General features: G+C 51.3%; 1 protein-coding gene across 16 annotated transcripts in view; it reads left to right on the top strand.

Moving 5' to 3' along the window:
* Window positions 1-26968, top strand: part of LOC144504463 (plectin-like) — a 745079-nt gene that overhangs the window by 584530 nt on the left and 133581 nt on the right. For all 16 annotated transcript variants that reach the window (XM_078229777.1, XM_078229768.1, XM_078229848.1 and 13 more), the window contains 4 exons: window positions 4475-4590; window positions 7282-7388; window positions 10177-10296; window positions 23793-23888. In XM_078229777.1, coding sequence (XP_078085903.1) covers window positions 4475-4590; window positions 7282-7388; window positions 10177-10296; window positions 23793-23888 — 439 coding nt within the window. The remainder of the gene's footprint in view (window positions 1-4474; window positions 4591-7281; window positions 7389-10176; window positions 10297-23792; window positions 23889-26968) is intronic.

The following is a 26968-nucleotide window of genomic DNA, read 5'->3' as shown; positions in this document are numbered from 1 at the left end:
CGCAGTGTGTGGCAGTGTGTCTACGCAGTGTGTGGCAGTGTGTCTACGCAGTGTGTGGCATTGTGTCTACGCAGTGTGTGGCAGTGTGTGGCAGTGTGTCTACGCAGTGTGTGGCAGTGTGTCTACGCAGTGTGTGGCATTGTGTCTACGCAGTGTGTGGCAGTGTGTCTACGCAGTGTGTGGCAGTGTGTCTACGCAGTGTGTGGCATTGTGTTTACGCAGTGTGTGGCAGTGTGTCTACGCAGTGTGTGGCAGTGTGTCTACGCAGAGTGTGGCAGTGTGTCTACGCAGTGTGTGGCAGTGTGTCTACGCAGTGTGGCAGTGTGTCTACGCAGTGTGTGGCATTGTGTCTACGCAGTGTGTGGCAGTGTGTCTACGCAGTGTGTGGCAGTGTGTCTACGCAGTGTGTGGCATTGTGTCTACGCAGTGTGTGGCAGTGTGTCTACGCAGTGTGTGGCAGTGTGTCTACGCAGTGTGTGGCAGTGTGTCTACGCAGTGTGTGGCAGTGTGTTTACGCAGTGTGTGGCAGTGTGTCTACGCAGTGTGTGGCAGTGTGTCTACGCAGTGTGTGGCAGTGTGTCTACGCAGTGTGTGGCAGTGTGTCTACGCAGTGTGTGGCAGTGTGTTTACGCAGTGTGTGGCAGTGTGTCTACGCAGTGTGTGGCAGTGTGTCTACGCAGTGTGTGGCAGTGTGTTTACGCAGTGTGTGGCATTGTGTCTACGCAGTGTGTGGCATTGTGTCTACGCAGTGTGTGGCATTGTGTCTACGCAGTGTGTGGCAGTGTGTCTACGCAGTGTGTGGCATTGTGTCTACGCAGTGTGTGGCAGTGTGTTTACGCAGTGTGTGGCATTGTGTCTACGCAGTGTGTGGCAGTGTGTCTACGCAGTGTGTGGCATTGTGTCTACGCAGTGTGTGGCATTGTGTCTACGCAGTGTGTGGCATTGTGTCTACGCAGTGTGTGGCATTGTGTCTACGCAGCGTGTGGCAGTGTGTTTACGCAATGTGTGGGAATGTGTCTACGCAGTGTGTGGCATTGTGTCTACACAGCATGTGGCATTGTGTCTACGCAGTGTGTGGCAGTGTGTCTACGCAGTGTGTGGCAGTGTGTTTACGCAGTGTGTGGCATTGTGTCTACGCAGTGTGTGGCAGTGTGTCTACGCAGTGTGTGGCAGTGTGTCTACGCAGTGTGTGGCAGTGTGTCTACGCAGTGTGTGGCAGTGTGTCTACGCAGTGTGTGGCAGTGTGTCTACGCAGTGTGTGGCATTGTGTCTACGCAGTGTGTGGCAGTGTGTCTACGCAGTGTGTGGCATTGTGTCTACGCAGTGTGTGGCAGTGTGTCTACACAGTGTGTGGCATTGTGTCTACGCAGTGTGTGGCAGTGTGTCTACGCAGTGTGTGGCAGTGTGTCTACGCAGTGTGTGGCAGTGTGTCTACGCAGTGTGGCAGTGTGTCTACGCAGTGTGTGGCAGTGTGTCTACGCAGTGTGGCAGTGTGTCTACGCAGTGTGTGGCATTGTGTCTACGCAGTGTGTGGCAGTGTGTCTACGCAGTGTGTGGCAGTGTGTCTACGCAGTGTGGCAGTGTGTCTACGCAGTGTGTGGCATTGTGTCTACGCAGTGTGTGGCAGTGTGTCTACGCAGTGTGTGGCATTGTGTCTACGCAGTGTGTGGCAGTGTGTCTACACAGTGTGTGGCAGTGTGTCTATGCAGTGTGTGGCATTGTGTCTACGCAGTGTGTGGCATTGTGTCTACGCAGTGTGTGGCATTCTGTCTACGCAGTGTGTGGCATTGTGTCTACGCAGTGTGTGGCATTGTGTCTACGCAGTGTGTGGCAGTGTGTTTACGCAGTGTGTGGCAGTGTGTCTACGCAGTGTGTGGCATTGTGTCTACGCAGTGTGTGGCAGTGTGTCTACGCAGTGTGTGGCATTGTGTCTACGCAGTGTGTGGCAGTGTGTTTACGCAGTGTGTGGCAGTGTGTCTACGCAGTGTGTGGCAGTGTGTCTACGCAGTGTGGCAGTGTGTCTACGCAGTGTGTGGCATTGTGTCTACGCAGTGTGTGGCAGTGTGTCTACGCAGTGTGTGGCAGTGTGTCTACGCAGTGTGTGGCATTGTGTCTACGCAGTGTGTGGCAGTGTGTCTACGCAGTGTGTGGCAGTGTGTCTACGCAGTGTGTGGCAGTGTGTCTACGCAGTGTGTGGCAGTGTGTTTACGCAGTGTGTGGCAGTGTGTCTACGCAGTGTGTGGCAGTGTGTCTACGCAGTGTGTGGCAGTGTGTTTACGCAGTGTGTGGCAGTGTGTCTACGCAGTGTGTGGCAGTGTGTCTACGCAGTGTGTGGCAGTGTGTTTACGCAGTGTGTGGCATTGTGTCTACGCAGTGTGTGGCATTGTGTCTACGCAGTGTGTGGCATTGTGTCTACGCAGTGTGTGGCAGTGTGTCTACGCAGTGTGTGGCATTGTGTCTACGCAGTGTGTGGCAGTGTGTTTACGCAGTGTGTGGCATTGTGTCTACGCAGTGTGTGGCAGTGTGTCTACGCAGTGTGTGGCATTGTGTCTACGCAGTGTGTGGCATTGTGTCTACGCAGTGTGTGGCATTGTGTCTACGCAGTGTGTGGCATTGTGTCTACGCAGCGTGTGGCAGTGTGTTTACGCAATGTGTGGGAATGTGTCTACGCAGTGTGTGGCATTGTGTCTACACAGCATGTGGCATTGTGTCTACGCAGTGTGTGGCAGTGTGTCTACGCAGTGTGTGGCAGTGTGTTTACGCAGTGTGTGGCATTGTGTCTACGCAGTGTGTGGCAGTGTGTCTACGCAGTGTGTGGCAGTGTGTCTACGCAGTGTGTGGCAGTGTGTCTACGCAGTGTGTGGCAGTGTGTCTACGCAGTGTGTGGCAGTGTGTCTACGCAGTGTGTGGCATTGTGTCTACGCAGTGTGTGGCAGTGTGTCTACGCAGTGTGTGGCAGTGTGTCTACGCAGTGTGTGGCATTGTGTCTACGCAGTGTGTGGCAGTGTGTCTACACAGTGTGTGGCATTGTGTCTACGCAGTGTGTGGCAGTGTGTCTACGCAGTGTGTGGCAGTGTGTCTACGCAGTGTGTGGCAGTGTGTCTACGCAGTGTGGCAGTGTGTCTACGCAGTGTGTGGCAGTGTGTCTACGCAGTGTGGCAGTGTGTCTACGCAGTGTGTGGCATTGTGTCTACGCAGTGTGTGGCAGTGTGTCTACGCAGTGTGTGGCAGTGTGTCTACGCAGTGTGGCAGTGTGTCTACGCAGTGTGTGGCATTGTGTCTACGCAGTGTGTGGCAGTGTGTCTACGCAGTGTGTGGCATTGTGTCTACGCAGTGTGTGGCAGTGTGTCTACACAGTGTGTGGCAGTGTGTCTATGCAGTGTGTGGCATTGTGTCTACGCAGTGTGTGGCATTGTGTCTACGCAGTGTGTGGCATTCTGTCTACGCAGTGTGTGGCATTGTGTCTACGCAGTGTGTGGCATTGTGTCTACGCAGTGTGTGGCAGTGTGTTTACGCAGTGTGTGGCAGTGTGTCTACGCAGTGTGTGGCATTGTGTCTACGCAGTGTGTGGCAGTGTGTCTACGCAGTGTGTGGCATTGTGTCTACGCAGTGTGTGGCAGTGTGTTTACGCAGTGTGTGGCATTGTGTCTACGCAGTGTGTGGCAGTGTGTTTACGCAGTGTGTGGCATTGTGTCTACGCAGTGTGTGGCAGTGTGTCTACGCAGTGTGTGGCATTGTGTCTACGCAGTGTGTGGCAGTGTGTTTACGCAGTGTGTGGCATTGTGTCTACGCAGTGTGTGGCAGTGTGTTTACGCAGTGTGTGGCATTGTGTCTACGCAGTGTGTGGCAGTGTGTCTACGCAGTGTGTGGCATTGTGTCTACGCAGTGTGTGGCATTGTGTCTACGCAGTGTGTGGCAGTGTGTTTACGCAGTGTGTGGCATTGTGTCTATGCAGTGTGTGGCAGTGTGTCTACGCAGTGTGTGGCATTGTGTCTACGCAGTGTGTGGCATTGTGTCTACGCAGTGTGTGGCAGTGTGTCTACGCAGTGTGTGGCAGTGTGTCTACGCAGTGTGTGGCATTGTGTCTACGCAGTGTGTGGCAGTGTGTCTACGCAGTGTGTGGCTTTGTGTCTACGCAGTGTGTGGCAGTGTGTCTACGCAGTGTGTGGGAATGTGTCTACGCAGTGTGTGGCAGTGTGTCTACGCAGTGTGTGGCATTGTGTCTACGCAGTGTGTGGCATTGTGTCTACGCAGTGTGTGGCAGTGTGTCTACGCAGTGTGTGGCAGTGTGTCTACGCAGTGTGTGGCAGTGTGTCTACGCAGTGTGTGGCAGTGTGTCTACGCAGTCCTTTTTCCCATCCTTCTTTCTCTCTCACTTCCGTCTGTCCCTTTACTCACTCCCTTTTTCGTTCTACCTCTTTTTGCTACTCATGATTTCACAGTTTTGAATGTAAATTTGGTGTTTTCTCTTTAGGCCAATTTTGATCGACATGAACAAAGTTTATCGGCAGAAAAATCAGGAGAACCTTGAACAGGCTTTCAACATTGCCGAGCGGGAGATGGGGGTCACCAAGCTGCTTGATCCTGAAGGTAAATATGTCGACCAGCAAATGATTGTAGTAATACCCCGCACTCTATCTTGCTCTCTCGCCCATTCCCCTTCTCCTCGTCTATGGTCACCCTGACTGTCCTCTTCCCCATTCTCCCCAGCCGCCATTCTCTCTGCTGGCTGCTCCAACTCCCTTCTGCTCCTTGCCCCATTTCTCCTCCATGCCCACATCCGCCATCACCACTCGCCCTCCCATTTCCTGATGGTGGTTCTCCCCTATCCTGGTGCAATCTCTCTCTTCCCCTTTTCTCTCCTGATCTCTACCCTATTCCCTGAGGCTCTTCTCCATCCACCTCTCTCCCCTAATTTGAAGCCTGCCCTAGCCCCAACACCCCACTTAACCCCCAACACCCAACTTAACCCCCAACACCCCAATCAACACCCAACACCCCAATCAACACCCAACACCCCAATCAACACCCAACACCCCACTCAACAACCCACACCCCACTTAACCCCCAACACCCCACTCAACCCCCAACACCCCACTCAACCCCCAACACCCCACTTAACCCCCAACACCCCACTCAACCCCCAACACCCCACTCAACCCCCAACACCCCACTTAACCCCAAACATCCCACTTAACCCCCAACACCCCACTTAACCCCCAACACCCCACTTTACCCACAACACACCACTTTACCCCCAACATCCCACTCAACCCCCAACACCTCAATCAACCCCCAACACCCCACTCAACCCCCAACACCCCACTAAACCCCCAACACCCCACTCAACCCCCAACACCCCACTCAACCCCCAACACCTCAATCAACACCCCACTCAACACCCAACACCCCACTCAACCCCCAACACCCATTTAACCCCCAACACCCCACTCAACCCCCAACACCCCACTCAACACCCAACACCCCACTCAACCCCCAACATCCCACTCAACCCCCAACACCCCACTCAACCCCCAACACCCCACTCAATCCCCAACACCCCAGTTAACCCCCAACACCCCAGTTAATCCACAACACCCCAGTTAACACCCAACACCCCACTTAAACCCCAACACCCCACTTAACCCCCAACACCCCACTTAACCCCCAACACCCCACTCAACCCCCAACACCCCACTCAACCCCCAACACCCCAATCAACCCCCAACACCCCACTCAACCCCCAACACCCCACTCAACCCCCAACACCCCACTCAACCCCCAAATCTCCCTCAGCCCCCAACACCCCACTCAACCCCCAACACCCCACTCAACCTTCAACACCGCACTTAACCCCCAACACCCCACTTAACACCCCACTCAACACCCAACACCCCACTCAACACCCAACACCCCACTCAACGCCCAACACCCACTCAACCCCCAACACCCCATTCAACACCCCACTCAACCCCCAACACCCCACTCAACCCTCAACACCGCACTTAACCCCCAACACCCCACTCAACCCCCAACACCACACTCAACCCCCAATACCCCACTCAACCCTCAACACCCCACTCAACCCCCAACACCCCACTCAACCCTCAACACCCCACTCAACCCCCAACACCCCACTCAACCCCCAACTCCCCACTCAACGCCCAACACCCCACTCAACGCCCAACACCCCACTCAACCCCCAACACCCCACTCAACACCCAACATCCCACTCAACGCCCAACACCCCACTCAACGCCCAACACCCCACTCAACGCCCAACACCCCACTCAACCCCCAACACCCCAATCAACCCCCAACACCCCACTCAACCCCCAACACCCCACTCCACCCCCAACACCCCACTCCACCCCCAACACCCCACTCAACGCCCAACACCCCACTCAACCCCCAACACCCCAATCAACCCCCAACACCCCAATCAACCCCCAACACCCCACTCAACCCCCAACACCCCACTCAACCCCCAACACCCACTCAACCCCCAACACCCCACTCAACACCCAACACCCCACTCAACTCCAAACACCCCACTCAACACCGCACTCAACCCACACCCCACTCAACACCCAACACCCCACTCAACACCTAACACCCCACTCAACCCACAACACCCCACTCAACACCCAACACCCCACTCAACCCCCAACACCCCACTCAACACCCACACCCCACTCAACCCCCAACACCCCAACTCAACTCCCATCCCCCCACTCTCCACTCAACACCCACAGCCCACTCAACCCCCAACACCCCACACAACCCCCAACACCCCACTCAACCCCCAACACCCCACGCAACACCCAACACCCCACTCAACACCCAACACCCCACTCAACACCCAACACCCCACTCAACACCCAACACCCCACTCAACACCCAACACCCCACTCAACACCCCACTCAACACCCAACACCCCACTCAACACCCAACACCCCACTCAACACCCAACACCCCACTCAACACCCCACTCAACCCCCAACACCCCAATCAACACCCAACACCCCACTTAACCCCCAACACCCCACTCAACCCCCTCACTCAGCACCCACACCCCACTCAGCACCCACACCCCACTCAGCACCCACACCCCACTCAACCCCCAACACCCCACTCAACCCCCAACACCCCATTCAACCCCCAACACCCCACTCAACTCCCACACCCCACTGAACTCCCACACCCCACTGAACTCCCACACCCCACTGAACTCCCACACCCACTCCCCATTCAACTCTGTCATTTCATTGTTGTTTTAGATGTGGATGTGCCGCATCCTGATGAGAAATCCATCATCACATATGTGTCCTCTCTCTACGATGCCCTGCCAAGGGTTCCGAATGTGGAAGCCGGAATCCGAGCCAATGTAAGTACCTCAAAATAAAAGATGGAACTCCCGAAACTTGCCAGCTCAAGAACATTAGAAATAGGAGCAGGAGTAGACCATTTGACCCATCGAGTCATAGAGGTTTACAGAATGGAAACAGGCCCTTCAGCCCAACTTGTCCTTGCAGCCCAGTTTTTACAATGCTTGACAGTTAACTGTCAGTCATGATCAACTGGTGCATTTTCAACCTACCCAATCAGCACACTTTTCGCAAACAATATGGGGGCTATCTTGAGCCTGTACTCTCCATCTACAGGATCAGTGGCGGGGGTTCAAGATCCGGCAAAACTCAGAATTCAAACCTGGCTGGTGAGATTGTGATCTCCGATCTTCGCTGCCCCTCACCGGTGATGTAATCAGGTTCTAGCCCATTATGGTTACAATGCATTTACATGCATTTCAATTTCATTATCAGGGCCCCTGCCGCATATTGACCCCTTGTCATATTTTCAGACTGCACATCGGCACAGTTTACAACAGGTTCACCCAGATGTGAGGCTGTTGTGGGCCATGGAACATCGAACATAGAACATTACAGCGCAGTACAGGCCCTTCGGCCCTCGATGTTGCACCGACCAGTGAGACCAACCTAAAGCCCCTCTAATCTACACTATTCCAATATCATCCATATGTTTATCCAATGACCATTTAAATGCTCTTAATGTTGATGAGTCCACTGCTGCTGCAGGCAGGGCATTCCACGCCCTTACTACTCTCTGAGTGAAGAACCTACCTCTAACATCTGTCCTATATCTGTCACCCCTCAGTTTAAAGCTATGTCCCCTCGTGCTAGCGCCCCCCTCCCTGGGGGATTAACCATGCATATAGTCCAGAGGGCGGCACGGTAGCACAGTGGTTAGCACTGCTGCTTCACAGCTCCAGGGACCTGGGTTCGATTCCCGGCTTGGGTCATTGTCTGTGTGGAGTTTGCACATTCTCCTCGTGTCTGCGTGGGTTTCCTCCCACAGTCCAAAGATGTGCGGGTTAGGTTGATTGGCCATGGGAAAATTGCCCCTTAGTGTCCTGGGATGCGTAGGTTAGAGGGATTAGTGGGTAAAATATGTAGGGATATAGGGGTAGGGTTTGGGTGGGATTGTGGTTGGTGCAGACTCGATGGGCCGAATGGCCTCTAAGGAAAGGGACATGGCCAGACAGCCCCCCGGTTCTGCCCCGGGGCACAGCCCCCCGGGGCATGGCCCCCGGAGCGGCTCCCAGGCAGTGCCCCTGGTACTGCCCCCGGCACTGCCACCCTGGCACGGCCCCCTGGCATTGCCCCGGCACTGCCCCCTGACACAGTCCCCCGGCAATTCCCCCTGGCGCCTCCCCGGCACTGCCCCCTGGCAGTGCCCCCTGACATGGCCCCAGGCACTTCCCCGGCACTGCCCCCTGGCATTGCCCCCGGCACTGACCCCGGCGCTGCCACTGGCATTGCCCCTGGCACCGCTCCCTGGTGTTGCTTCCTGGCGCTGCTGCTGGCACTGCCCCCTGGCATTGCCCCAGCACTGCCCCCTGGCATTGCCCCCTGACACTGTCCCCTGGCACAGCCCCCGGTGCCTCCCCGGCACTGCCCCCTGGTGCTGCCCTCTGGCACTGCGCCCTAGCGCTGCCCCCAGCACTGCCCCCTGGCATGGCCCCCCGCGCTTCCCCGGCACTGCCCCCTGACGCTGCCGCCAGTGCTGCCCCGATGTTGCCCGCGGTGCAGATTGATGCGGCCACGTTGGCACCATGCTCATGTTTACCTGGCAGTGGAGCTCAAACAATAGTGGGAGCCTCATGGGGGAGGGATTCATTTATAATGGTGGTGAGGGGGAGTGGACCTGGGGGTTGGTAGAGATGCCAGTGATGGCTGTTCGGCACGGGGTTGGGGGGAGGTGGGGGGGGGGGGGGGGGGAGTATGGGTGGAACGGTCCGATGCTGGTGATGTTCTGGTGGGGGAAGAGAAAGAGAGTGCACTGCCAGCATTGATCATGGAAAGCGGGGGAGGGGAGGTTATGTTTTCCTATGATCGGGGCACTCTTTAAAAACAGCGCCCGAGCTCTGTCGAGCTGGCTTTGCCGATGGGTTTAGGCCCCACCCCTTGGAATCATTTTTTTTGACAAAGTGTTATAAAATGTACAGAGAAACACAATGGTTTCAGGCAGACCCTGACACTGCCATTTTCTGGTCAGATTCTGCCCTACAAGGTTGTTGCTTCACCTGACATTGGTATTCTTGTGATAGTCTGATGAGTGCAAAATGAAAAGCTTTGACAAAATGGGCGGGATTTTACAGCTTCGCTCGAGCGAGACCTGGAAATTTCCACCCGAGGTCAACAGAGATTTCCGTTGTCAGACTCTCACCCCCTGCGATTTCATGGCAGGAAAAGTGATCGAGTTCCGGCAGGTATCTATTTTCAGCCACACTCAAATCCTGTTCTGCCAAATACTGATTCTGTGTCCAGGGTTGTGTTCATTTTGAAGTGTTAAAATGGTGAAATATTAGAAAACAGTGAGAGAAGCATGACTGCCACATTGCATTGGAGCTGCCACATTGCTGGTGTCCATGCATTGGAGCTGCCACATTGCTGGTGTCCATGCATTGGAGCTGCCACATTGCTGGTGTCCATGCATTGGAGCTGCCACATTGCTGGTGTCCATGCATTGGAGCTGCCACATTGCTGGTGTCCATGCATTGGAGCTGTTGCAGTTAATGGAGGTAACATCTACATTGTCAACCAATTCACTGCTCATAGATTTCTTTCCTTGAATCCAGTGCTCTTTAATTACAGGAGATTGAGCTGAGATGGCAGGAGTATTATGAGATGGTGACATTGCTCCTCCAGTGGATACGCCATCACATCAGCATGTTTGAAGAGAGGAAGTTCCCAGCCACCTACGAGGAGATGGAGGTGAGCGAGGAAGGTTTAGAAGCAGTGTGAAACTCACACAGACCCTGGGTGTGATCTATCCGGCCTGCGGGGCAAGCTGGTAAGATTGTGCCTCAGGGAAAAAATCAGGTTTGCGCCCAATTTCTGGCCTCTGTCGATCTTACCGGCATCGGATATCCGGCGAATCAGCATCCCGCCCATTTCCAGCAAGAGGATGAATATGTCATTTAAATTTATTTCAAACAGCATTTACATGGAATTAACCTGCCCGGGCACTGTTTGGGCTGGCTTGCCTACGTGACGTTGCCAGGAGAGGTTCTCTCTGGCAAGAGACACAGCTGAGCCTCAGAAACATGGACCAGTCGTGATGGCCTCGCCGGGAGAACCAGAGGCCAATTAGGCCCCTCGGGGAGGTTGGGACAAAGGGGAGGCTGACCCTTGGGCAGTGCCAACCTGGCACCCTGGCAATGCTCACCGGTACAAGGACGTGCCATGGGATAGGGCCTAAAGGAGACGGGGCCCACTGGGGGATCGGTTGGCGAGTGGGGGGTGCTCTGTGCATTCTGCAGTTGAGATCGATGGAGTGGGAGGGGAGGACCTGCTGCCACTCTGTATTGGGATTGATGGGAGGGGAATGATTGGGGCTGGCCATGGTGGGGGAAGGGAGTTGGAGGGGGGTCGGACAGGCAATCACGGGGCAGGGGGGAGCTAAGCGGCCGATCGTGGGGGTGTCGGGCAGGCAATCGGGTGGGGTTTGGAGTGAGAAGGGGATAGGTTGGATGGATGTGGTGGGGGCTCGCGATAGGCTGCAGACCCCCACGGTAACTGGGGTTGGGTGCTTTGTTTAGGCAGGAGGCAAGCTGAGAGCAGCAGAGGCTGTGACAGGTCTCTGTTGCCAATGACCCGCATGTGCGCAATAGCGCCCTCTGCTGCAATCAGCCAGCATTCAGGTGACTTAAACCCCGCTCCTTCCCCGACCGGCAAGGAATCCTTTCTGATCAGTGCTTGGTCCTCTGCTCTTTGTGATTTTTATTAATGACTTAGAGGAGGGGGCTGAAGGGTGGATCAGTAAATTTGCTGATGACTCCAAGATTGGTGGAGTAGTGGATGAGGTGGAGGGCTGTTGTAGGCTGCAAAGAGACATAGATAGGATGCAAAGCTGGGCTGAAAAATGGCAAATGGAGTTTAACCCTGATAAATGTGAGGTGATTCATTTTGGTCGGACTAATTTAAATGTGGATTACAGGGTCAAATGTAGGGTTCTGAAGACTGTGGAGGAACAGAGAGATCTTGGGGTCCATATCCACAGATCTCGGGTTGCCACTCAAGTGGATAGAGCTGTGAAGAAGGCCTATGGTGTGTTAGCTTTTATTAACAGGGGGTTGGAGTTTAAGAGCCGTGGGGTTATGCTGCAACTGTACAGGACCTTGGTGAGACCACATTTGGAATATTGTGTGCAGTTCTGTTCACCTCACTATAAGAAGGATGTGGAAGCGCTGGAAAGAGTGCAGAGGAGATTTACCAGGATGCTGCCTGGTTTGGAGTGTCAGTCTTATGAGGAAAGGTTGAGGGAGCTAGGGCTGTTCTCTCTGGAGCGGAGGAGGCTGAGGGGAGACTTAATAGAGGTTTATAAAATGATGAAGGGGATTGATAGAGTGAACGTTCAAAGACTATTTCCTCGGGTGGATGGAGCTATTACAAGGGGGCATAACTATAGGGTTCGTGGTGGGAGATATAGGAAGGATATCAGAGGTAGGTTCTTTACGCAGAGAGTGGTTGGGGTGTGGAATGAACTGCCTGCAGTGATAGTGGAGTCAGACACTTTAGGAACATTTAAGCGGTTATTGGATAGGCACATGGAGCACACCAGGATGATAGGGAGTGGGATAGCTTGATCTTGGTTTCAGATAAAGCTCGGCACAACATCGTGGGCCGAAGGGCCTGTTCTGTGCTGTACTGTTCTATGTTCTATGTTAACATAGAACATAGAACATAGAAAGCCACAGCACAAACAGGCCCTTCGGCCCACAAGTTGCGCCGATCACATCCCCACCTCTAGGCCCATCTATAGCCCTCAATCCCATTAAATCCCATGTACTCATCCAGAAGTCTCTTAAAAGACCCCAACGAGTTTGCCTCCACCACCACCGACGTCAGCCGATTCCACTCACCCACCACCCTCTGAGTGAAAAACTTACCCCTGACATCCCCCCTGTACCTACCCCCCAGCACCTTAAACCTGTGTCCCCTCGTAGCAACCATTTCAGCCCTTGGAAATAGCCTCTGAGAGTCCACCCTATCCAGACCCCTCAACATCTTGTAAACCTCTATCAGGTCACCTCTCATCCTTCGTCTCTCCAGGGAGAAGAGACCAAGCTCCCTCAACCTATCCTCATAAGGCATGCCCCCCAATCCAGGCAACATCCTTGTAAATCTCCTCTGCACCCTTTCAATGGCTTCAACATCTTTCCTGTAATGAGGTGACCAGAACTGCGCGCAGTACTCCAAGTGGGGTCTAACCAGGGTCCTATAAAGCTGCAGCATTATCTCCCGACTCCTAAACTCAATCCCTCGATTAATGAAGGCCAGTACGCCATACGCCTTCTTGACCGCATCCTCCACCTGCGAGGCCGATTTAAGAGTCCTATGGACCCGGACCCCAAGGTCCTTCTGATCCTCTACACTGCTAAGAATGGTACCCTTCATTTTATACTGCTGCTCCATCCCATTGGATCTGCCAAAATGGATCACTACACACTTATCCGGGTTGAAGTCCATCTGCCACTTCTCCGCCCAGTCTTGCATTCTATCTATGTCTCGCTGCAACTTCTGACATCCCTCCAAACTATCCACAACACCACCTACCTTGGTGTCGTCAGCAAACTTACCAACCCATCCCTCCACTTCCTCATCCAGGTCATTTATGAAAATGACAAACAGCAAGGGTCCCAGAACAGATCCCTGGGGCACTCCACTGGTCACTGACCTCCATGCAGAGAAAGACCCCTCCACAGCCACTCTCTGCCTTCTGCAGGCAAGCCAGTTCTGGATCCACAAGGCAACAGCCCCTTGGATCCCATGCCCTCTCACTTTCTCAAGAAGTCTTGCATGGGGGACCTTATCGAACGCTTTGCTGAAGTCCATATAGACCACATCCACCGCTCTTCCTTCGTCAATGTGCTTGGTCACATTTTCAAAGAACTCAACCAGGCTCGTAAGGCACGACCTGCCCCTGACAAAGCCGTGCTGACTACTTTTGATCATACTAAACTTCTCTAGATGATCATAAATCCTGTCTCTCAGGATCCTCTCCATCAACTTACCAACCACTGAGGTTAGACTCACCGGTCGGTAATTTCCCGGGCTGTCCCTGTTCCCTTTCTTGAATATAGGGACCACATCCGCAATCCTCCAATCCTCCGGAACCTCTCCCGTCTCCATCGACGATGCAAAGATCATCGCCAAAGGCTCCGCAATCTCCTCCCTCGCCTCCCACAGTAACCTGGGGTACATCCCATCCGGTCCCGGCGACTTACCAACCTTGATGCCATTCAATAGTTCCAACACATCCTCTTTCTTTATGTCCACATGCTCGATCCTTTCTGTCCTCCGCAATCCAGCAGTACAACCACCCAGATCCCTTTCCACCGTGAATACCGAGGTAAAGTATTCATTAAGCAGCTCCGCCATTTCTAACGGTTCCGCACAAACTTTTCCCCCTTCACCTTTTAAGGGTCCTATGCCTTCACATCTCATCCTTTTACTCTTGACATATTTGTAGAAAGCCTTGGGATTCTCCTTAATCTTACCCGCCAAGGTCTTCTCATGACCCCTTCTCGCTCTCCTAATTTCCTTCTTAAGCTCCTTCCTACATCGCGTATACTCCTCTAAATCCTTAACACCTCCTAGCTCTCTGAACCTTCTGTACGCCTCTCTTTTCTTATTCACCAGGTTCATCACAACCTTCGTGCACCACGGTTCCCGTACCCTACCAACACCCCCCTGTCTCATCGGAACGTTGTCATGCAGAGCTCCAGACAAACATTCCTTGAAAATCCTCCACTTTCCTTCGGTACTTTTCCCCAAGAATGCCTCCTTCCAATTTACCCGTCTAATTTCCTCCCTGATGACACTGTATTTCCCTTTACTCCAGAGAAACACTTTCCTAGCCTGCCTGACCCTATCTCTTTCCAATGCTATCGTGAAGGAGATAGAATTATGATCGCTATCCCCAAGATGCTCACCCACCGAGAGATCCTCCACCTGTCCAGGTTCATTAGCCAGCACCAGATCAAGAACAGCCTCTCCTCTAGTAGGCTTATCCACATACTGTGTCAGGAAACTCTCCTGGACACACCTAACAAACTCCTCTCCATCCAAACCCCTAGCCCTAGGGATATTCCAATCTATGTTTGGGAAATTAAAATCTCCCATCACGACAACTCTGTTATTCCTACATCTCTCCAGGATCTGTTTCCCCATCTGCTCCTCAACATCTCTGTTACTATTGGGCGGCCTATAGAAAACACCCAGCAAAGTTACCGACCCCTTCCTGTTCCTAACCTCCACCCACAGAGATTCCGTAGTCAGTCCCTCCACGGCGTCCACCTTCTCTACAGCCGTGACACTATCCCTGATCAACAGTGCCACTCCCCCCCCTCTCTTGCCTCCCTCCCTGTCCTTCCTGAAACATCTAAAACCCGGCACCTGAAGCACCCAGTCCTGTCCCTGAGACATCCAAGTCTCCGTAATGGCCACCACATCACAATTCGAAGCAGCAATCCACGCTCCAAGCTCATCCACTTTATTCACTACACTCCTGGCATTAAAATAGACACATCTCAGACCTTCAGCCTGAGCACTTCCCTTCTCCCTCACTCGTCTAACCTCCCTCTTACCCTGTCTACATTCCTTATCTATTTGCGAGCTAACCTCCTCGCTCTCAGTCCCCTCATTTCGATTCCCTCCCCCCAACCTTTCTAGTTTAAAGTCTCACCAGTAGCCTTAGCCAACCTTCCCGCCAGGATATTGGTCCCCCTGGGATTCAAGTGCCACCCGTCTTTTTTAAACAGGTCACACCTGCCCCTAAAGAGGTCCCAATGATTCAAGTACCCAAATCCTTGTCCCTTGCTCCAGTCCCTCAGCCACGCATTCATTCTCCACCGATTCCTGTTCTCACTCTCCCGCGGCACAGGCAGCAATCCCGAGATTACTACCTTTGCATTCCTCTTTCTCAGCTGTCTACCCAACTCCCTATATTCTCTTTTCATGACCCCTTCCCTCTTCCTACCTATGTCAGCAGTACCTATATGCATCACGACCTTGGGCTCCTCTCCCTCCCCCTTCAGGATTTCTGGGACTCGATCAGAGACATCCCGGACCCCTGCACCAGGGAGGCAAACCACCATCCGAGAGTCCCGTCTGTGTCCGCAAAAACGCCTATCTGACCCTCTCACCGTAGAGTCCCCAATTAGCACTACCCTCCTTTCCTTACCCCTTTGCACTACTGGGCCAGGCTCAGCTCCAGAGACACTGCCACCGCTGCTTCCCCCAGGTGGGCTGTCCACCCCAGTAGTACTCAGACAGGAGTACTTATTATTAAGGGGCACATCCACCGGGGTGCTCACCATCACCCGAGCTTTCTCCTTCCTCACTGTTACCCAGTTACCCTCCTCCCGTGGTCCCGGTGTGACCACCTGCCGATAGCTCCTGTCAATGACCTCCTCACTATCCCTAACCCGGCGAAGGTCCTGTTCTATTCAGATAGCAGCTTTCAACTTGCCCAAAAAACGGATCTGAAACTCTCCCACTTTCCCGCATGTGTTGGACTTTGAATTTTTTTGGTAACATGCCCCGGCCGATGATGGGCAAGCATGCCGTATGCCTTCTTGACTACCTTCTCCACCTGCATTGCCACTTTCAGTGACCTGTGTACCTGTACACCCAGATCCCTTTGCCTATCAATACTCTTAAGGGTTCTGCCATTTACTGTATATTTCCGATCTGTATTAGACCTTTCAAAATGCATTACCTCACATTTGTCAGGATTAAACTCCATCTGCCATCTCTCCGCCCAAGTCTCCAACTGATCTATATCCTGCTGTATCGTCTGTTGGTCCTCATTGCTATCCACAAATCCACCAACCTTTGCGTCATCCCGCAAACTTACTAATCAAACCAGTTACATGTTCCTCCAAATTATTTATATATATTACAAACAGCAAAGGTCCCAGCACTGATCCCTGAGGAACACCACTTGTCACAGCCCTCCATTCAGAAACGCACCCTTCCACTGCTACCCTCTGTCTTCTTTGACCGAGCCAGTTTTATATTCACCTTGCCAGCTCACCTCTGATCCCATGCGACTTCACCTTCTGCACCAGTCTGCCATGAGGGATCTTGTCAAAGACTTGACTGAAGTCCATGTAGACGACACCCACTGCCTTACCCTCATCAATCATCTTCATCACTTCCTCGAAAAACTCGATCAAGTTAGTAAGACACGACATCCCCTTCATAAAACCATGTTGTCTCGCGATAATAAGTCTACTTATTTCCAAGTGGGAGTAAATTCTGTCTCAAAGAATCCTTTCCAATAATTTCCCTACCACTGATGTAAGGCTCATTACATTGATATAATCAGTTGGGGTGTGGAATGGACTGCCTGCAGTGATAGTGGAGTCAGACACTTTAGGAACATTTAAGCGGTTATTGGATAGGCACATGGAGCACACCAGGATGATAGGGAGTGGGATAGCTTGATCTTGGTTTCAGATAAAGCTCGGCACAACATCGTGGGCCGAAGGGCCTGTTCTGTGCTAGAACATAGAACACTACAGCGCAGTACAGGCCCTCCGGCCCTCGATGTTGCACCGACCAGTGAAACCAATCTAAAGCCCCTCTAACCTACACTATTCCAATATCATCCATATGTTTATCCAATAACCACTTGAATGCTCTTAATCTTGACGAGTCCACTACTGCTGCAGGCAGGGCATTCCACGCCCTTACTACTCTCTGAGTAAAGAACCTACCTCTAACATCTGTCCTATATCTCTCACCCCTCAATTTAAAGCTATGTGCCCTCGTGTTAGCCATCACCATCTGAGGAAAAAGGCTCTCACTATCCACCCTATCTAATCCTCTGATCATCTTGTATGCCTCTATTAAGTCACCTCTTGACCTTCTTCTCTCAAACGAAAACAACCTCAAGCCCCTCAGCCTTTCCTCATACGATTTTCCCACCATACCAGGCAACATCCTGGTAAATCTCCTCTGCACCCTTTCCAACACTTCCACATCCTTCCTATAATGTGGCGACCAGAACTGTACGCAATACTCCAAGTGCGGCCGCACTAGAGTTTTGTACAGTTAATAGAAATCATAGAAACCCTACAGTGCAGAAGGAGGCCATTCGGCCCATCGAGTCTGCACCGACCACAATCCCACCCAGGCCCTACCCCCACGTATTTTACCCACTAATCCCTCTAACTTACGCATCCCAGGACTCTAAGGGGCAATTTTTTTAACCTGGCCAATCAACCTAACCCCCACATCTTTGGACTGTGGGAGGAAACCGGAGCACCCGGAGGAAACCCACGCAGACACGAAGAGAATGTGCAAACTCCACACAGACAGTGACCCGAGCCGGGAATCGAACCCGGGACCCTGGAGCTGTGAAGCAGCAGTGCTAACCACTGTGCTACCGTGCCGCCCACGGTGCAACATGACCTCCTGGCTCCGAAACTCAATCCCTCTACCAATAAAAGCTAACACACCGTACGCCTTCTTAACAACCCTATCAACCTGGGTGCCAACTTTCAGGGATCTATGCACATGGACACCCAGATCTCTCTGTTCATCTGCACTACCAAGTATCTTACCATGAGCCCAGTACTCTGTATTCCTGTTACTCCTTCCAAAGTGAATCACCTCACACTTTTCCGCATTAAACTCCATTTGCCACCTCTCAGCCCAGCTCCTCTCAGCCCAGCTCTGCAGCTTATCTATGTCCCTCTGTAACCTGTCACTTCCCTCTGCACTGTCTACAACTCCACCGACTTTAGTGTCATCCGCAAATTTACTAACCCATCCTTCTACAGCTGTACTGTTCTATGTTCTGTGTTCTTTCGGAGTTCTATATTAACTTTCGGAGCGCTGCTCCTTCGTCAGATGGAGTGGAAATTTCAAAGAACAAAGAACAATACAGCACAGGAACAGGCCCTTCGGCCCTCCAACCCCCCTCCGCTCCCTGGTCCAAACTAGACCATTCTTTTGTATCCCTCCATTCCCACTCCGTTCATATGGCTATCTAGATAAGTCGTAAACGTTCCCAGTGTGTCCGCCTCCACCACCTTGCCCGGCAGCGCATTCCAGGCCCCCACCACCCTCTGTGTAAAATATGTCCATCTGATATCTGTGTTAAACCTCCCCCCCCTCACCTTGAACCTATGACCCCTCGTGAACATCACCACCGACCTGGGGAAAAGCTTCCCAGCGTTCACCCTATCTATGCCTTTCATAATTTTATACACCTCTATTAGGTCACCCCTCATCCTCCGTCTTTCCAGTGAGAACAACCCCAGTTTACCCAATCTCTCCTCATAACTAAGCCACTCCATACCAGGCAACATCCTGGTAAACCTCCTCTGCACTCTCTCTAAAGCCTCCACATCCTTCTGGTAGTGTGGTGACCAGAACTGGACGCAGTATTCCAAATGCGGCCGAACCAACGTTCTATACATCTGCAACATCAGACCCCAACTTTTAGACTCTATGCCCCGTCCTATAAAGGCAAGCATGCCATATGCCTTATTCACCACCTTCTCCACCTGTGACGTCACCTTCAAGGATCTGTGGACTTGCACACCCAGGTCCCTCTGCGTATCTACACCCTTTATGGTTCTGCCATTTATCGTATAGCTCCCCCGTACGTTAGTTCTACCAAAATGCATCACTCCAGCACTGAGTCCGACCCTGTGGCTCAGAAGGAAAAGGGGAGAGCAGGAGAGCAATAGTTATTGGGGACTCGTTTGTGAGAGGGATAGATAGGAGGTTCTGTGGCAACAAGAGAGACTCACGGATGGTATGTTGCCTCCCGGATGCCAGGGTCCGTGACATCTCCGACCATGTTTTCAGGATTCTAAAGGGGGAGGGGGAACAGTCACAAGCCGTGGTGCACGTCGGCACCAAGGACATCGGTAAGGGAGGGGACGGGGATTTAAAACAGGAATTCAGGGAGCTTGGGTGGAAGCTGAGATGTGGAGATGCCGGCGTTGGACTGGGGTAAGCACAGTAAAAAGTCTCACAACACCAGGTTAAAGTCCAACAGGTTTATTTGGTAGCAAATACCATAAGCTTTCGGAGCGCTGCCCCTTCGTCAGATGGAGTGGTTATCTGTTCTCAAACAGTGCAAACAGACACAGAAATCAAATTACAGAATACTGATTAGAATGCAAATCTCTACAGCCAGCCAGGTCTTAAAGGTACAGACAATGTGGGTGGAGGGAGCATTCAACACAGGTTAAAGAGATGTGTATTGTCTCCAGACAACAGCCAGTGAAATTCTGCAAGCCAAGGAGGCAAGCTGTGGGGGTTACTGATCATGTGACATAAATCCAACATCCCGGTTTAGGCCGTCCTCATGTGTGCGGAACTTGGCTATCAGTTTCTGCTCAGCGACTCTGCGCTGTCGTGTGTCGTGAAGGCCGCCTTGGAGAACGCTTACCTGAAGATCCAAGGCTGAATGCCCGTGACTGCTGAAGTGCTCCCCCACAGGAAGAGAACAGTCTTGCCTGGTGATTGTCGAGCGGTGTTCATTCATCCGTTGTCGTAGCGTCTGCATGGTTTCCCCAATGTACCATGCCTCAGGACATCCTTTCCTGCAGCGTATCAGGTAGACAACGTTGGCCGTGTTGCAAGAGTATGTACCGTGTACCTGGTAGATGGTGTTCTCACGTGAGATGATGGCATCCGTGTCGATGATCCGGCACGTCTTGCAGAGGTTGCTGTGGCAGGGTTGTGTGGTGTCGTGGTCACTGTTCTCCTGAAGGCTGGGTAGTTTGCTGCGGACAATGGTCTGTTTGAGGTTGTGCGGTTGTTTGAAGGCAAGAAGTGGGGTGTGGGGATGGCCTTGGCGAGATGTTCGTCTTCATCAATGACATGTTGAAGGCTCCGGAGGAGATGCCGTAGCTTCTCCGCTCCGGGGAAGTACTGGACGACGAAGGGTATTCTGTCCACCGTGTCCCGTGTTTGTCTTCTGAGGAGGTCGGTGCGGTTTTTCGCTGTGGCGCGTCGGAACTGTTGATCGATGAGTCGAGCGCCATATCCTGTTCTTATGAGGGCATCTTTCAGCGTCTGGAGGTGTCTGTTGCGATCCTCCTCATCCGAGCAGATCCTGTGTATTCGGAGGGCTTGTCCGTAGGGGATGGCTTCTTTAACGTGTTTAGGGTGGAAGCTGGAGAAGTGGAGCATCATGGGGTTATCCGTGGGCTTGCGGTACAGTGAGGTGCTGAGGTGACCGTCCTTAACGGAGATGCGCGTGTCCAAGAATGCAACCAATTCCGGAGAGTAGTCCATGGTGAGTCTGATGGTGGGATGGAACTTGTTGATGTCATCATATAGTTGTTTCAGTGATTGCTCACCATGAGTCCAAAGGAAGAAAATGTCATCGATGTATCTAGTGTATAGCATCGGTTGAAGGTCCCGTGCGGTGAAGAAGTCTTGTTCTTGTCTTGTTGATTACCCCCCTAATCTCCCTGAAATTAAGAAGCAGTTTATCATGGCCAATCAATCTAACCCGCAGATCTTTGGACTGTGGAAGGAAACCGGAACACCCGGAGGAAACCCACGCAGACATGGGGAGAATGTGCAAACTCCGCAACGACAGTGACCCAAGCCGGAATTTAACCCGGGTCCCTGGCGCTGTGATGCAGCCGTGCTATCCGCTGTCCCACTGTGCCGCCCAGTCTGAGGATTCAGGGTATCAAAGGGAGAAAGCAGGATTAGGCTATTGAGTTGGATGATCAGCCATGATGGTAATGAATGGCGGAGCAGGCTCGAAGGGCCGAATGGTCTCCTCCTGCTCCTATCTTCTATGTTCCTTTGTGAAGAAGACATAAAGAGGCTACAAAAAAATATATATAGATTAAAGTTTCAAGTTTTTAAAAAAGTTTATTCATTACTGTAACAAGTAGGCTTACATTAACACTGCAATGAAGTTACTGTCAGTGAGTGGGCAAAGAGCTGGCAAATGGAGTATAATATGGAAAATGTGAAATGGTCCATTTTGATTGGAAAAATAAAGAAGAAGCTTATTCTCTAAATGGTGAGAGATTGCAGAGCTCTGAGGTACAGAGGGATCTGGGTGTCCTTGTGCATGCATCACAATAGGCAGGTACAGCAAATAATTAGGAATGCTAATAGAATATTATCATTTATTGTGAGGGGAATTGATTCTACATGTAGGGAGGCTATGTTAAGAAAGCATATGGCATGCTTGCCTTTATCAGCCGGGGCAGTGAGTACAGGAGTTGGGAAATCATGTTGCAGCTATATAAAACCTTGGTTAGGCTGCATTTGGAGTATTGCGTGCAGTTCTGGTCACCGCACTACCAGAAGGACAGGGGAGCTTTGGAGCGAGTGCAAAGAAGGTTCACCAGGATGTTGCCGGGTCTCGAGGGTGTCGGCTATGAGGAGAGGTTGAATAAACTGGGATTGTTTTCACTGGAAAGATGGAGGCGGAGGGGAGACCTGATAGAGGTCTACAAAATGATGAGAGGCACAGACAGGGTGGATAGTCAGAGGTTTCTTCCCAGGGTGGAAGTGTCAATTACACGGGGGCACAGGTTCAAGATGAGAGAGGGAAAGTTTAAGGGAGATGTGCGGGGGAAGTTTTTCACACAGAGAGTGGTGGGTGCCTGGAACGCGCTGCCAGAGGAGGTGGTGGAAGCAGGAACATTAACAACATTTAAGAGGGATCTGGATGGGTGCATGAATAGGGAGGGAATAGAGGGACACGGACTGGGTAAGGGCATTTTTTCATTCGTGGAACAGGCGTCACTGGCTGGCCAGCATTTATTGCCCATCCCTAGGTGCCTTTGGAGGGCAGTTGAGAGTCACCCACTTTGCTGTGCTTCTGGAGTCACATGTAGGCCAGACCAGGTAAGGATGGCAGATTTCCTTCCCTAAAGGACATTAGTGAACCAGATGGGTTTTTCCGACAATCGACAATGGTTTCATGGTCATCAGATTCTTAATTCCAGATATTTTTTATTGAATTCAAATTCCACCATCTGCTGTGGCGGGATTCAAACCCGGGTCCCCAGAACATTAGCTGAGTTTCTGGATTAATAGTCTAGCGAACATACCACTCGGCCATCGCCTCCCTAGGCTTTCATCTCTATCACTCAGCCAGTTTTGGATCCATCTCGCCAAGTTACCCTGGATCCGAAGCGCGGCATGGTGGCACAGTAAGGTCAGCACGGTGACACAGTGGTTAGCACTGCTGCCTCACAGCTCCAGGGGCCTGGGTTTGATTCCCAGCTTGGGTCACTGTCTGTGCGGAGTCTGCACATTCTCCCCGTGTCTGCGTGGGTTTCCTCCGGGCGCTCCGCTTTGCTCCCACACTCCAAAGACGTGCGGGTTAGGTGCATTGGCCATGCTAAAGTGCCCCTTAGGGATTAGCGGAGTAAATATGTGGGGTCACGGGGATAGGGTCTGGGTGGGATTGTTGTCGGTGCAGACTCGATGGACTGAATGGCCTCCTTCTGTACTGTAGGGATTCTATGAACTAGATTGTATGATTCTATTTTATGTGCTTTAACTTCTTTATCAATCTCCCCTGGACTTTTCCACCATCATTAGTATTAGGCCTAGGATAGGGTTATGTTTTTGGAGTTTGGAGTATTGTGTACAGAATTGGTCTCCTTATTTAAGGAAAGATGTAAATACAGTCGAAGCAGCTCAGAGAAGGTTTACCAGACCAATGCCAGGAATGGACAGATTGTCTTGTGAGGCAAGGTTGGCGAGGTTAGGTTTGTATCCACTAGAGTTTACAAGAATAGGAGGTGACTTGATCAAAACCTTTAAGATCCTGAGGGGTGTTGACAGGGTGGATGTGGAGAGGATGTTTCTTCTTGTAGGAGAATCTAGAACTAGGGGTCACTTTTTAAAAATAAGGGATCACTCATTTAAGACAGATGAGACTTTTTTTTCCAAAGAGGGGTGAGTCTTTGGAACTCTATTCCTCAAAAGGCAGAGTCTTTGCATATCTATAAGGCTGAGCTGGATAGATTCTTGATTAACGAGGGGGTGAAAGGTTATCAGGGGTCGGCAGGAATGTGGGGTTGAGGTTACAATCAGATCATCCATGATCTTATTGAATGGCGGAGCAGGTGTGAGGGGCTGAGTGGCCTACTTGGGGTAATTTGTATGTTTGTATGCATGTTGCTCAAATCGATACACAAATCGGTTAATATCTTGCTACATGACAACTTCATTCTCTGTGAATGTCACAGGTCCTATGGCGACAGTTCCTGAAATTTAAAGAATCAGATCTGCCCAGCCGAGAGATTGAGAAAAACCGCAGCAAGACTCTCTTCAAAAACTTGGAGGTGAGGTTTACTGCGAATGCAATTGTATCTTCATTCAACCGATATGTCAGTGACCATAACTGTGTGTGTGTGTCAGTGTCTGTAACTGTGTGTGTGTCAGTGTCTGTAACTGTGTGTGTGTCACTGACCGTAACTGTGTGTGTGTCAGTGACTAACTGTGTGTGTGTCAGTGACTGTAACTGTGTGTGTCAGTGACTGTAACTGTGTGTGTGTCAGTGACTGTAATTGTGTGTGTGTCAGTGACTGTAACTGTGTGTGTGTCAGTGACTGTAACTGTTCGTCTGGCAGTGCCTGTAACTGTGTGTGTGTGTCAGTGTCCGTAACTGTGTGTGTGTGTGTCAGTGACTGTAACTGTGTGTGTGTCAGTGACTGTAACTGTGTGTGTGTCAGTGTCTGTAACTGTGTGTGTGTCAGTGTCTGTAACTGTGTGTGTCAGTGACCATAACTGTGTTTGTGTGTCAGTGACCGTAACTGTGTGTGTGTGTCAGTGACTGTAACTGTGTGTGTGTCAGTGTCTGTAACTGTGTGTGTGTCAGTGACTGTAACTGTGTGTGTGTCAGTGTCTGTAACTGTGTGTGTGTCAGTGACTGTAACTGTGTGTGTGTCAGTGACTGTAACTGTGTGTGTGTCAGTGTCTGTAACTGTGTGTGTGTCAGTGTCTGTAACTGTGTGTGTCAGTGACCATAACTGTGTGTGTGTGTCAGTGTCTGTAACTGTGTGTGTGTCAGTGTCTGTAACTGTGTGTGTGTCAGTGTCTGTAACTGTGTGTGTGTCAGTGTCTGTAACTGTGTGTGTCAGTGACTGTAACTGTGTGTGTGTGTCAGTGTCTGTAACTGTGTGTGTGTCAGTGTCCGTAACTGTGTGTGTGTCAGTGACTGTAACTGTGTGTGTGTGTCAGTGACTGTAACTGTGTGTGTGTGTCAGTGACTGTAACTGTGTGTGTGTCAGTGACTGTAACTGTTCGTCTGGCAGTGTCTGTAACTGTTGTGTGTCAGTGTCTGTAACTGTGTGTGTGTGTGTCAGTTACTGTAACTGTGTGTGTGTCAGTGTCTGTAACTGTGTGTGTGTCAGTGTCTGTAACTGTGTGTGTCAGTGACCATAACTGTGTGTGTGTGTCAGTGTCTGTAACTGTGTGTGTGTGTCAGTGACTGTAACTGTGTGTGTGTGTCAGTGACTGTAACTGTGTGTGTGTGTCAGTGTCTGTAACTGTGTGTGTGTCAGTGTCTGTAACTGTGTGTGTCAGTGACCATAACTGTGTGTGTGTGTCAGTGTCTGTAACTGTGTGTGTGTGTCCGTGACTGTAACTGTGTGTGTGTCAGTGTCTGTAACTGTGTGTGTGTGTGTCAGTTACTGTAACTGTGTGTGTGTCAGTGTCTGTAACTGTGTGTGTGTCAGTGTCTGTAACTGTGTGTGTCAGTGACCATAACTGTGTGTGTGTCAGTGTCTGTAACTGTGTGTGTGTCAGTGTCTGAAACTGTGTGTGTGTCTGTAACTGTGTGTGTGTCAGTGACTGTAACTGTGTGTGTGTGTGTGTCAGTGAGTGTAACTGTGTGAGTGTCAGTGTCTGTAACTGTGTGTGTGTCAGTGTCTGTAACTGTGTGTGTGTCAGTGACTGTAACTGTATGTGTGTCAGTGACTGTAACTGTGTGTGTGTCAGTGTCTGTAACTGTGTGTGTCAGTGACCATAACTGTGTGTGTGTCAGTGTCTGTAACTGTGTGTGTGTGTCCGTGACTGTAACTGTGTGTGTGTGTCAGTGTCTGTAACTGTGTGTGTGTGTGTCAGTTACTGTAACTGTGTGTGTGTCAGTTACTGTAACTGTGTGTGTCAGTGACCATAACTGTGTGTGTGTGTCAGTGTCTGTAACTGTGTGTGTGTCAGTGTCTGTAACTGTGTGTGTGTCAGTGTCTGAAACTGTGTGTGTGTCTGTAACTGTGTGTGTGTCAGTGACTGTAACTGTGTGTGTGTGTCAGTGACTGTAACTGTGTGTGTGTGTGTCAGTGACTGTAACTGTGTGTGTGTCAGTGTCTGTAACTGTGTGTGTGTGTCAGTGTCTGTAACTGTGTGTGTCAGTGACCATAACTGTGTGTGTGTGTCAGTGTCTGTAACTGTGTGTGTGTCAGTGTCTGTAACTGTGTGTGTGTCAGTGACTGTAACTGTGTGTGTGTCAGTGTCTGTAACTGTGTGTGTGTCAGTGTCTGTAACTGTGTGTGTGTCAGTGACTGTAACTGTGTGTGTGTCAGTGACTGTAACTGTGTGTGTGTCAGTGTCTGTAACTGTGTGTGTGTCAGTGTCTGTAACTGTGTGTGTGTCAGTGACTGTAACTGTATGTGTGTCAGTGACTGTAACTGTGTGTGTGTCAGTGACTGTAACTGTGTGTGTCAGTGACTGTAACTGTGTGTGTGTCAGTGACTGTAATTGTGTGTGTGTCAGTGACTGTAACTGTTCGTCTGGCAGTGCCTGTACCTGTGTGTGTGTGTCAGTGTCCGTAACTGTGTGTGTGTGTGTCAGTGACTGTAACTGTGTGTGTGTCGGTGTCTGTAACTGTGTGTGTGTCAGTGTCTGTAACTGTGTGTGTCAGTGACCATAACTGTGTTTGTGAGTCAGTGACCGTAACTGTGTGTGTGTCAGTGACTGTAACTGTGTGTGTGTCAGTGTCTGTAACTGTGTGTGTGTCAGTGACCGTAACTGTGTGTGTGTCAGTGTCTGTAACTGTGTGTGTGTCAGTGACTGTAACTGTGTGTGTCAGTGTCTGTAACTGTGTGTGTGTCAGTGTCTGTAAGTGTGTGTCAGTGACCATAACTGTGTGTGTGTGTCAGTGTCTGTAACTGTGTGTGTGTCAGTGTCTGTAACTGTGTGTGTGTCAGTGTCTGTAACTGTGTGTGTCAGTGACCATAACTGTGTGTGTGTGTCAGTGTCTGTAACTGTGTGTGTGTCAGTGTCCGTAACTGTGTGTGTGTGTCAGTGACTGTAACTGTGTGTGTGTGTCAGTGACTGTAACAGTGTGTGTGTGTCAGTGACTGTAACTGTTCGTCTGGCAGTGTCTGTAACTGTGTGTGTGTCAGTGTCTGTAACTGTGTGT

Source organism: Mustelus asterias, chromosome 2 (assembly GCF_964213995.1).
Source record: "Mustelus asterias chromosome 2, sMusAst1.hap1.1, whole genome shotgun sequence".
NCBI lineage: Eukaryota > Metazoa > Chordata > Chondrichthyes > Carcharhiniformes > Triakidae > Mustelus > Mustelus asterias.
This window is presented reverse-complemented; position numbering and strand designations above follow the sequence as displayed.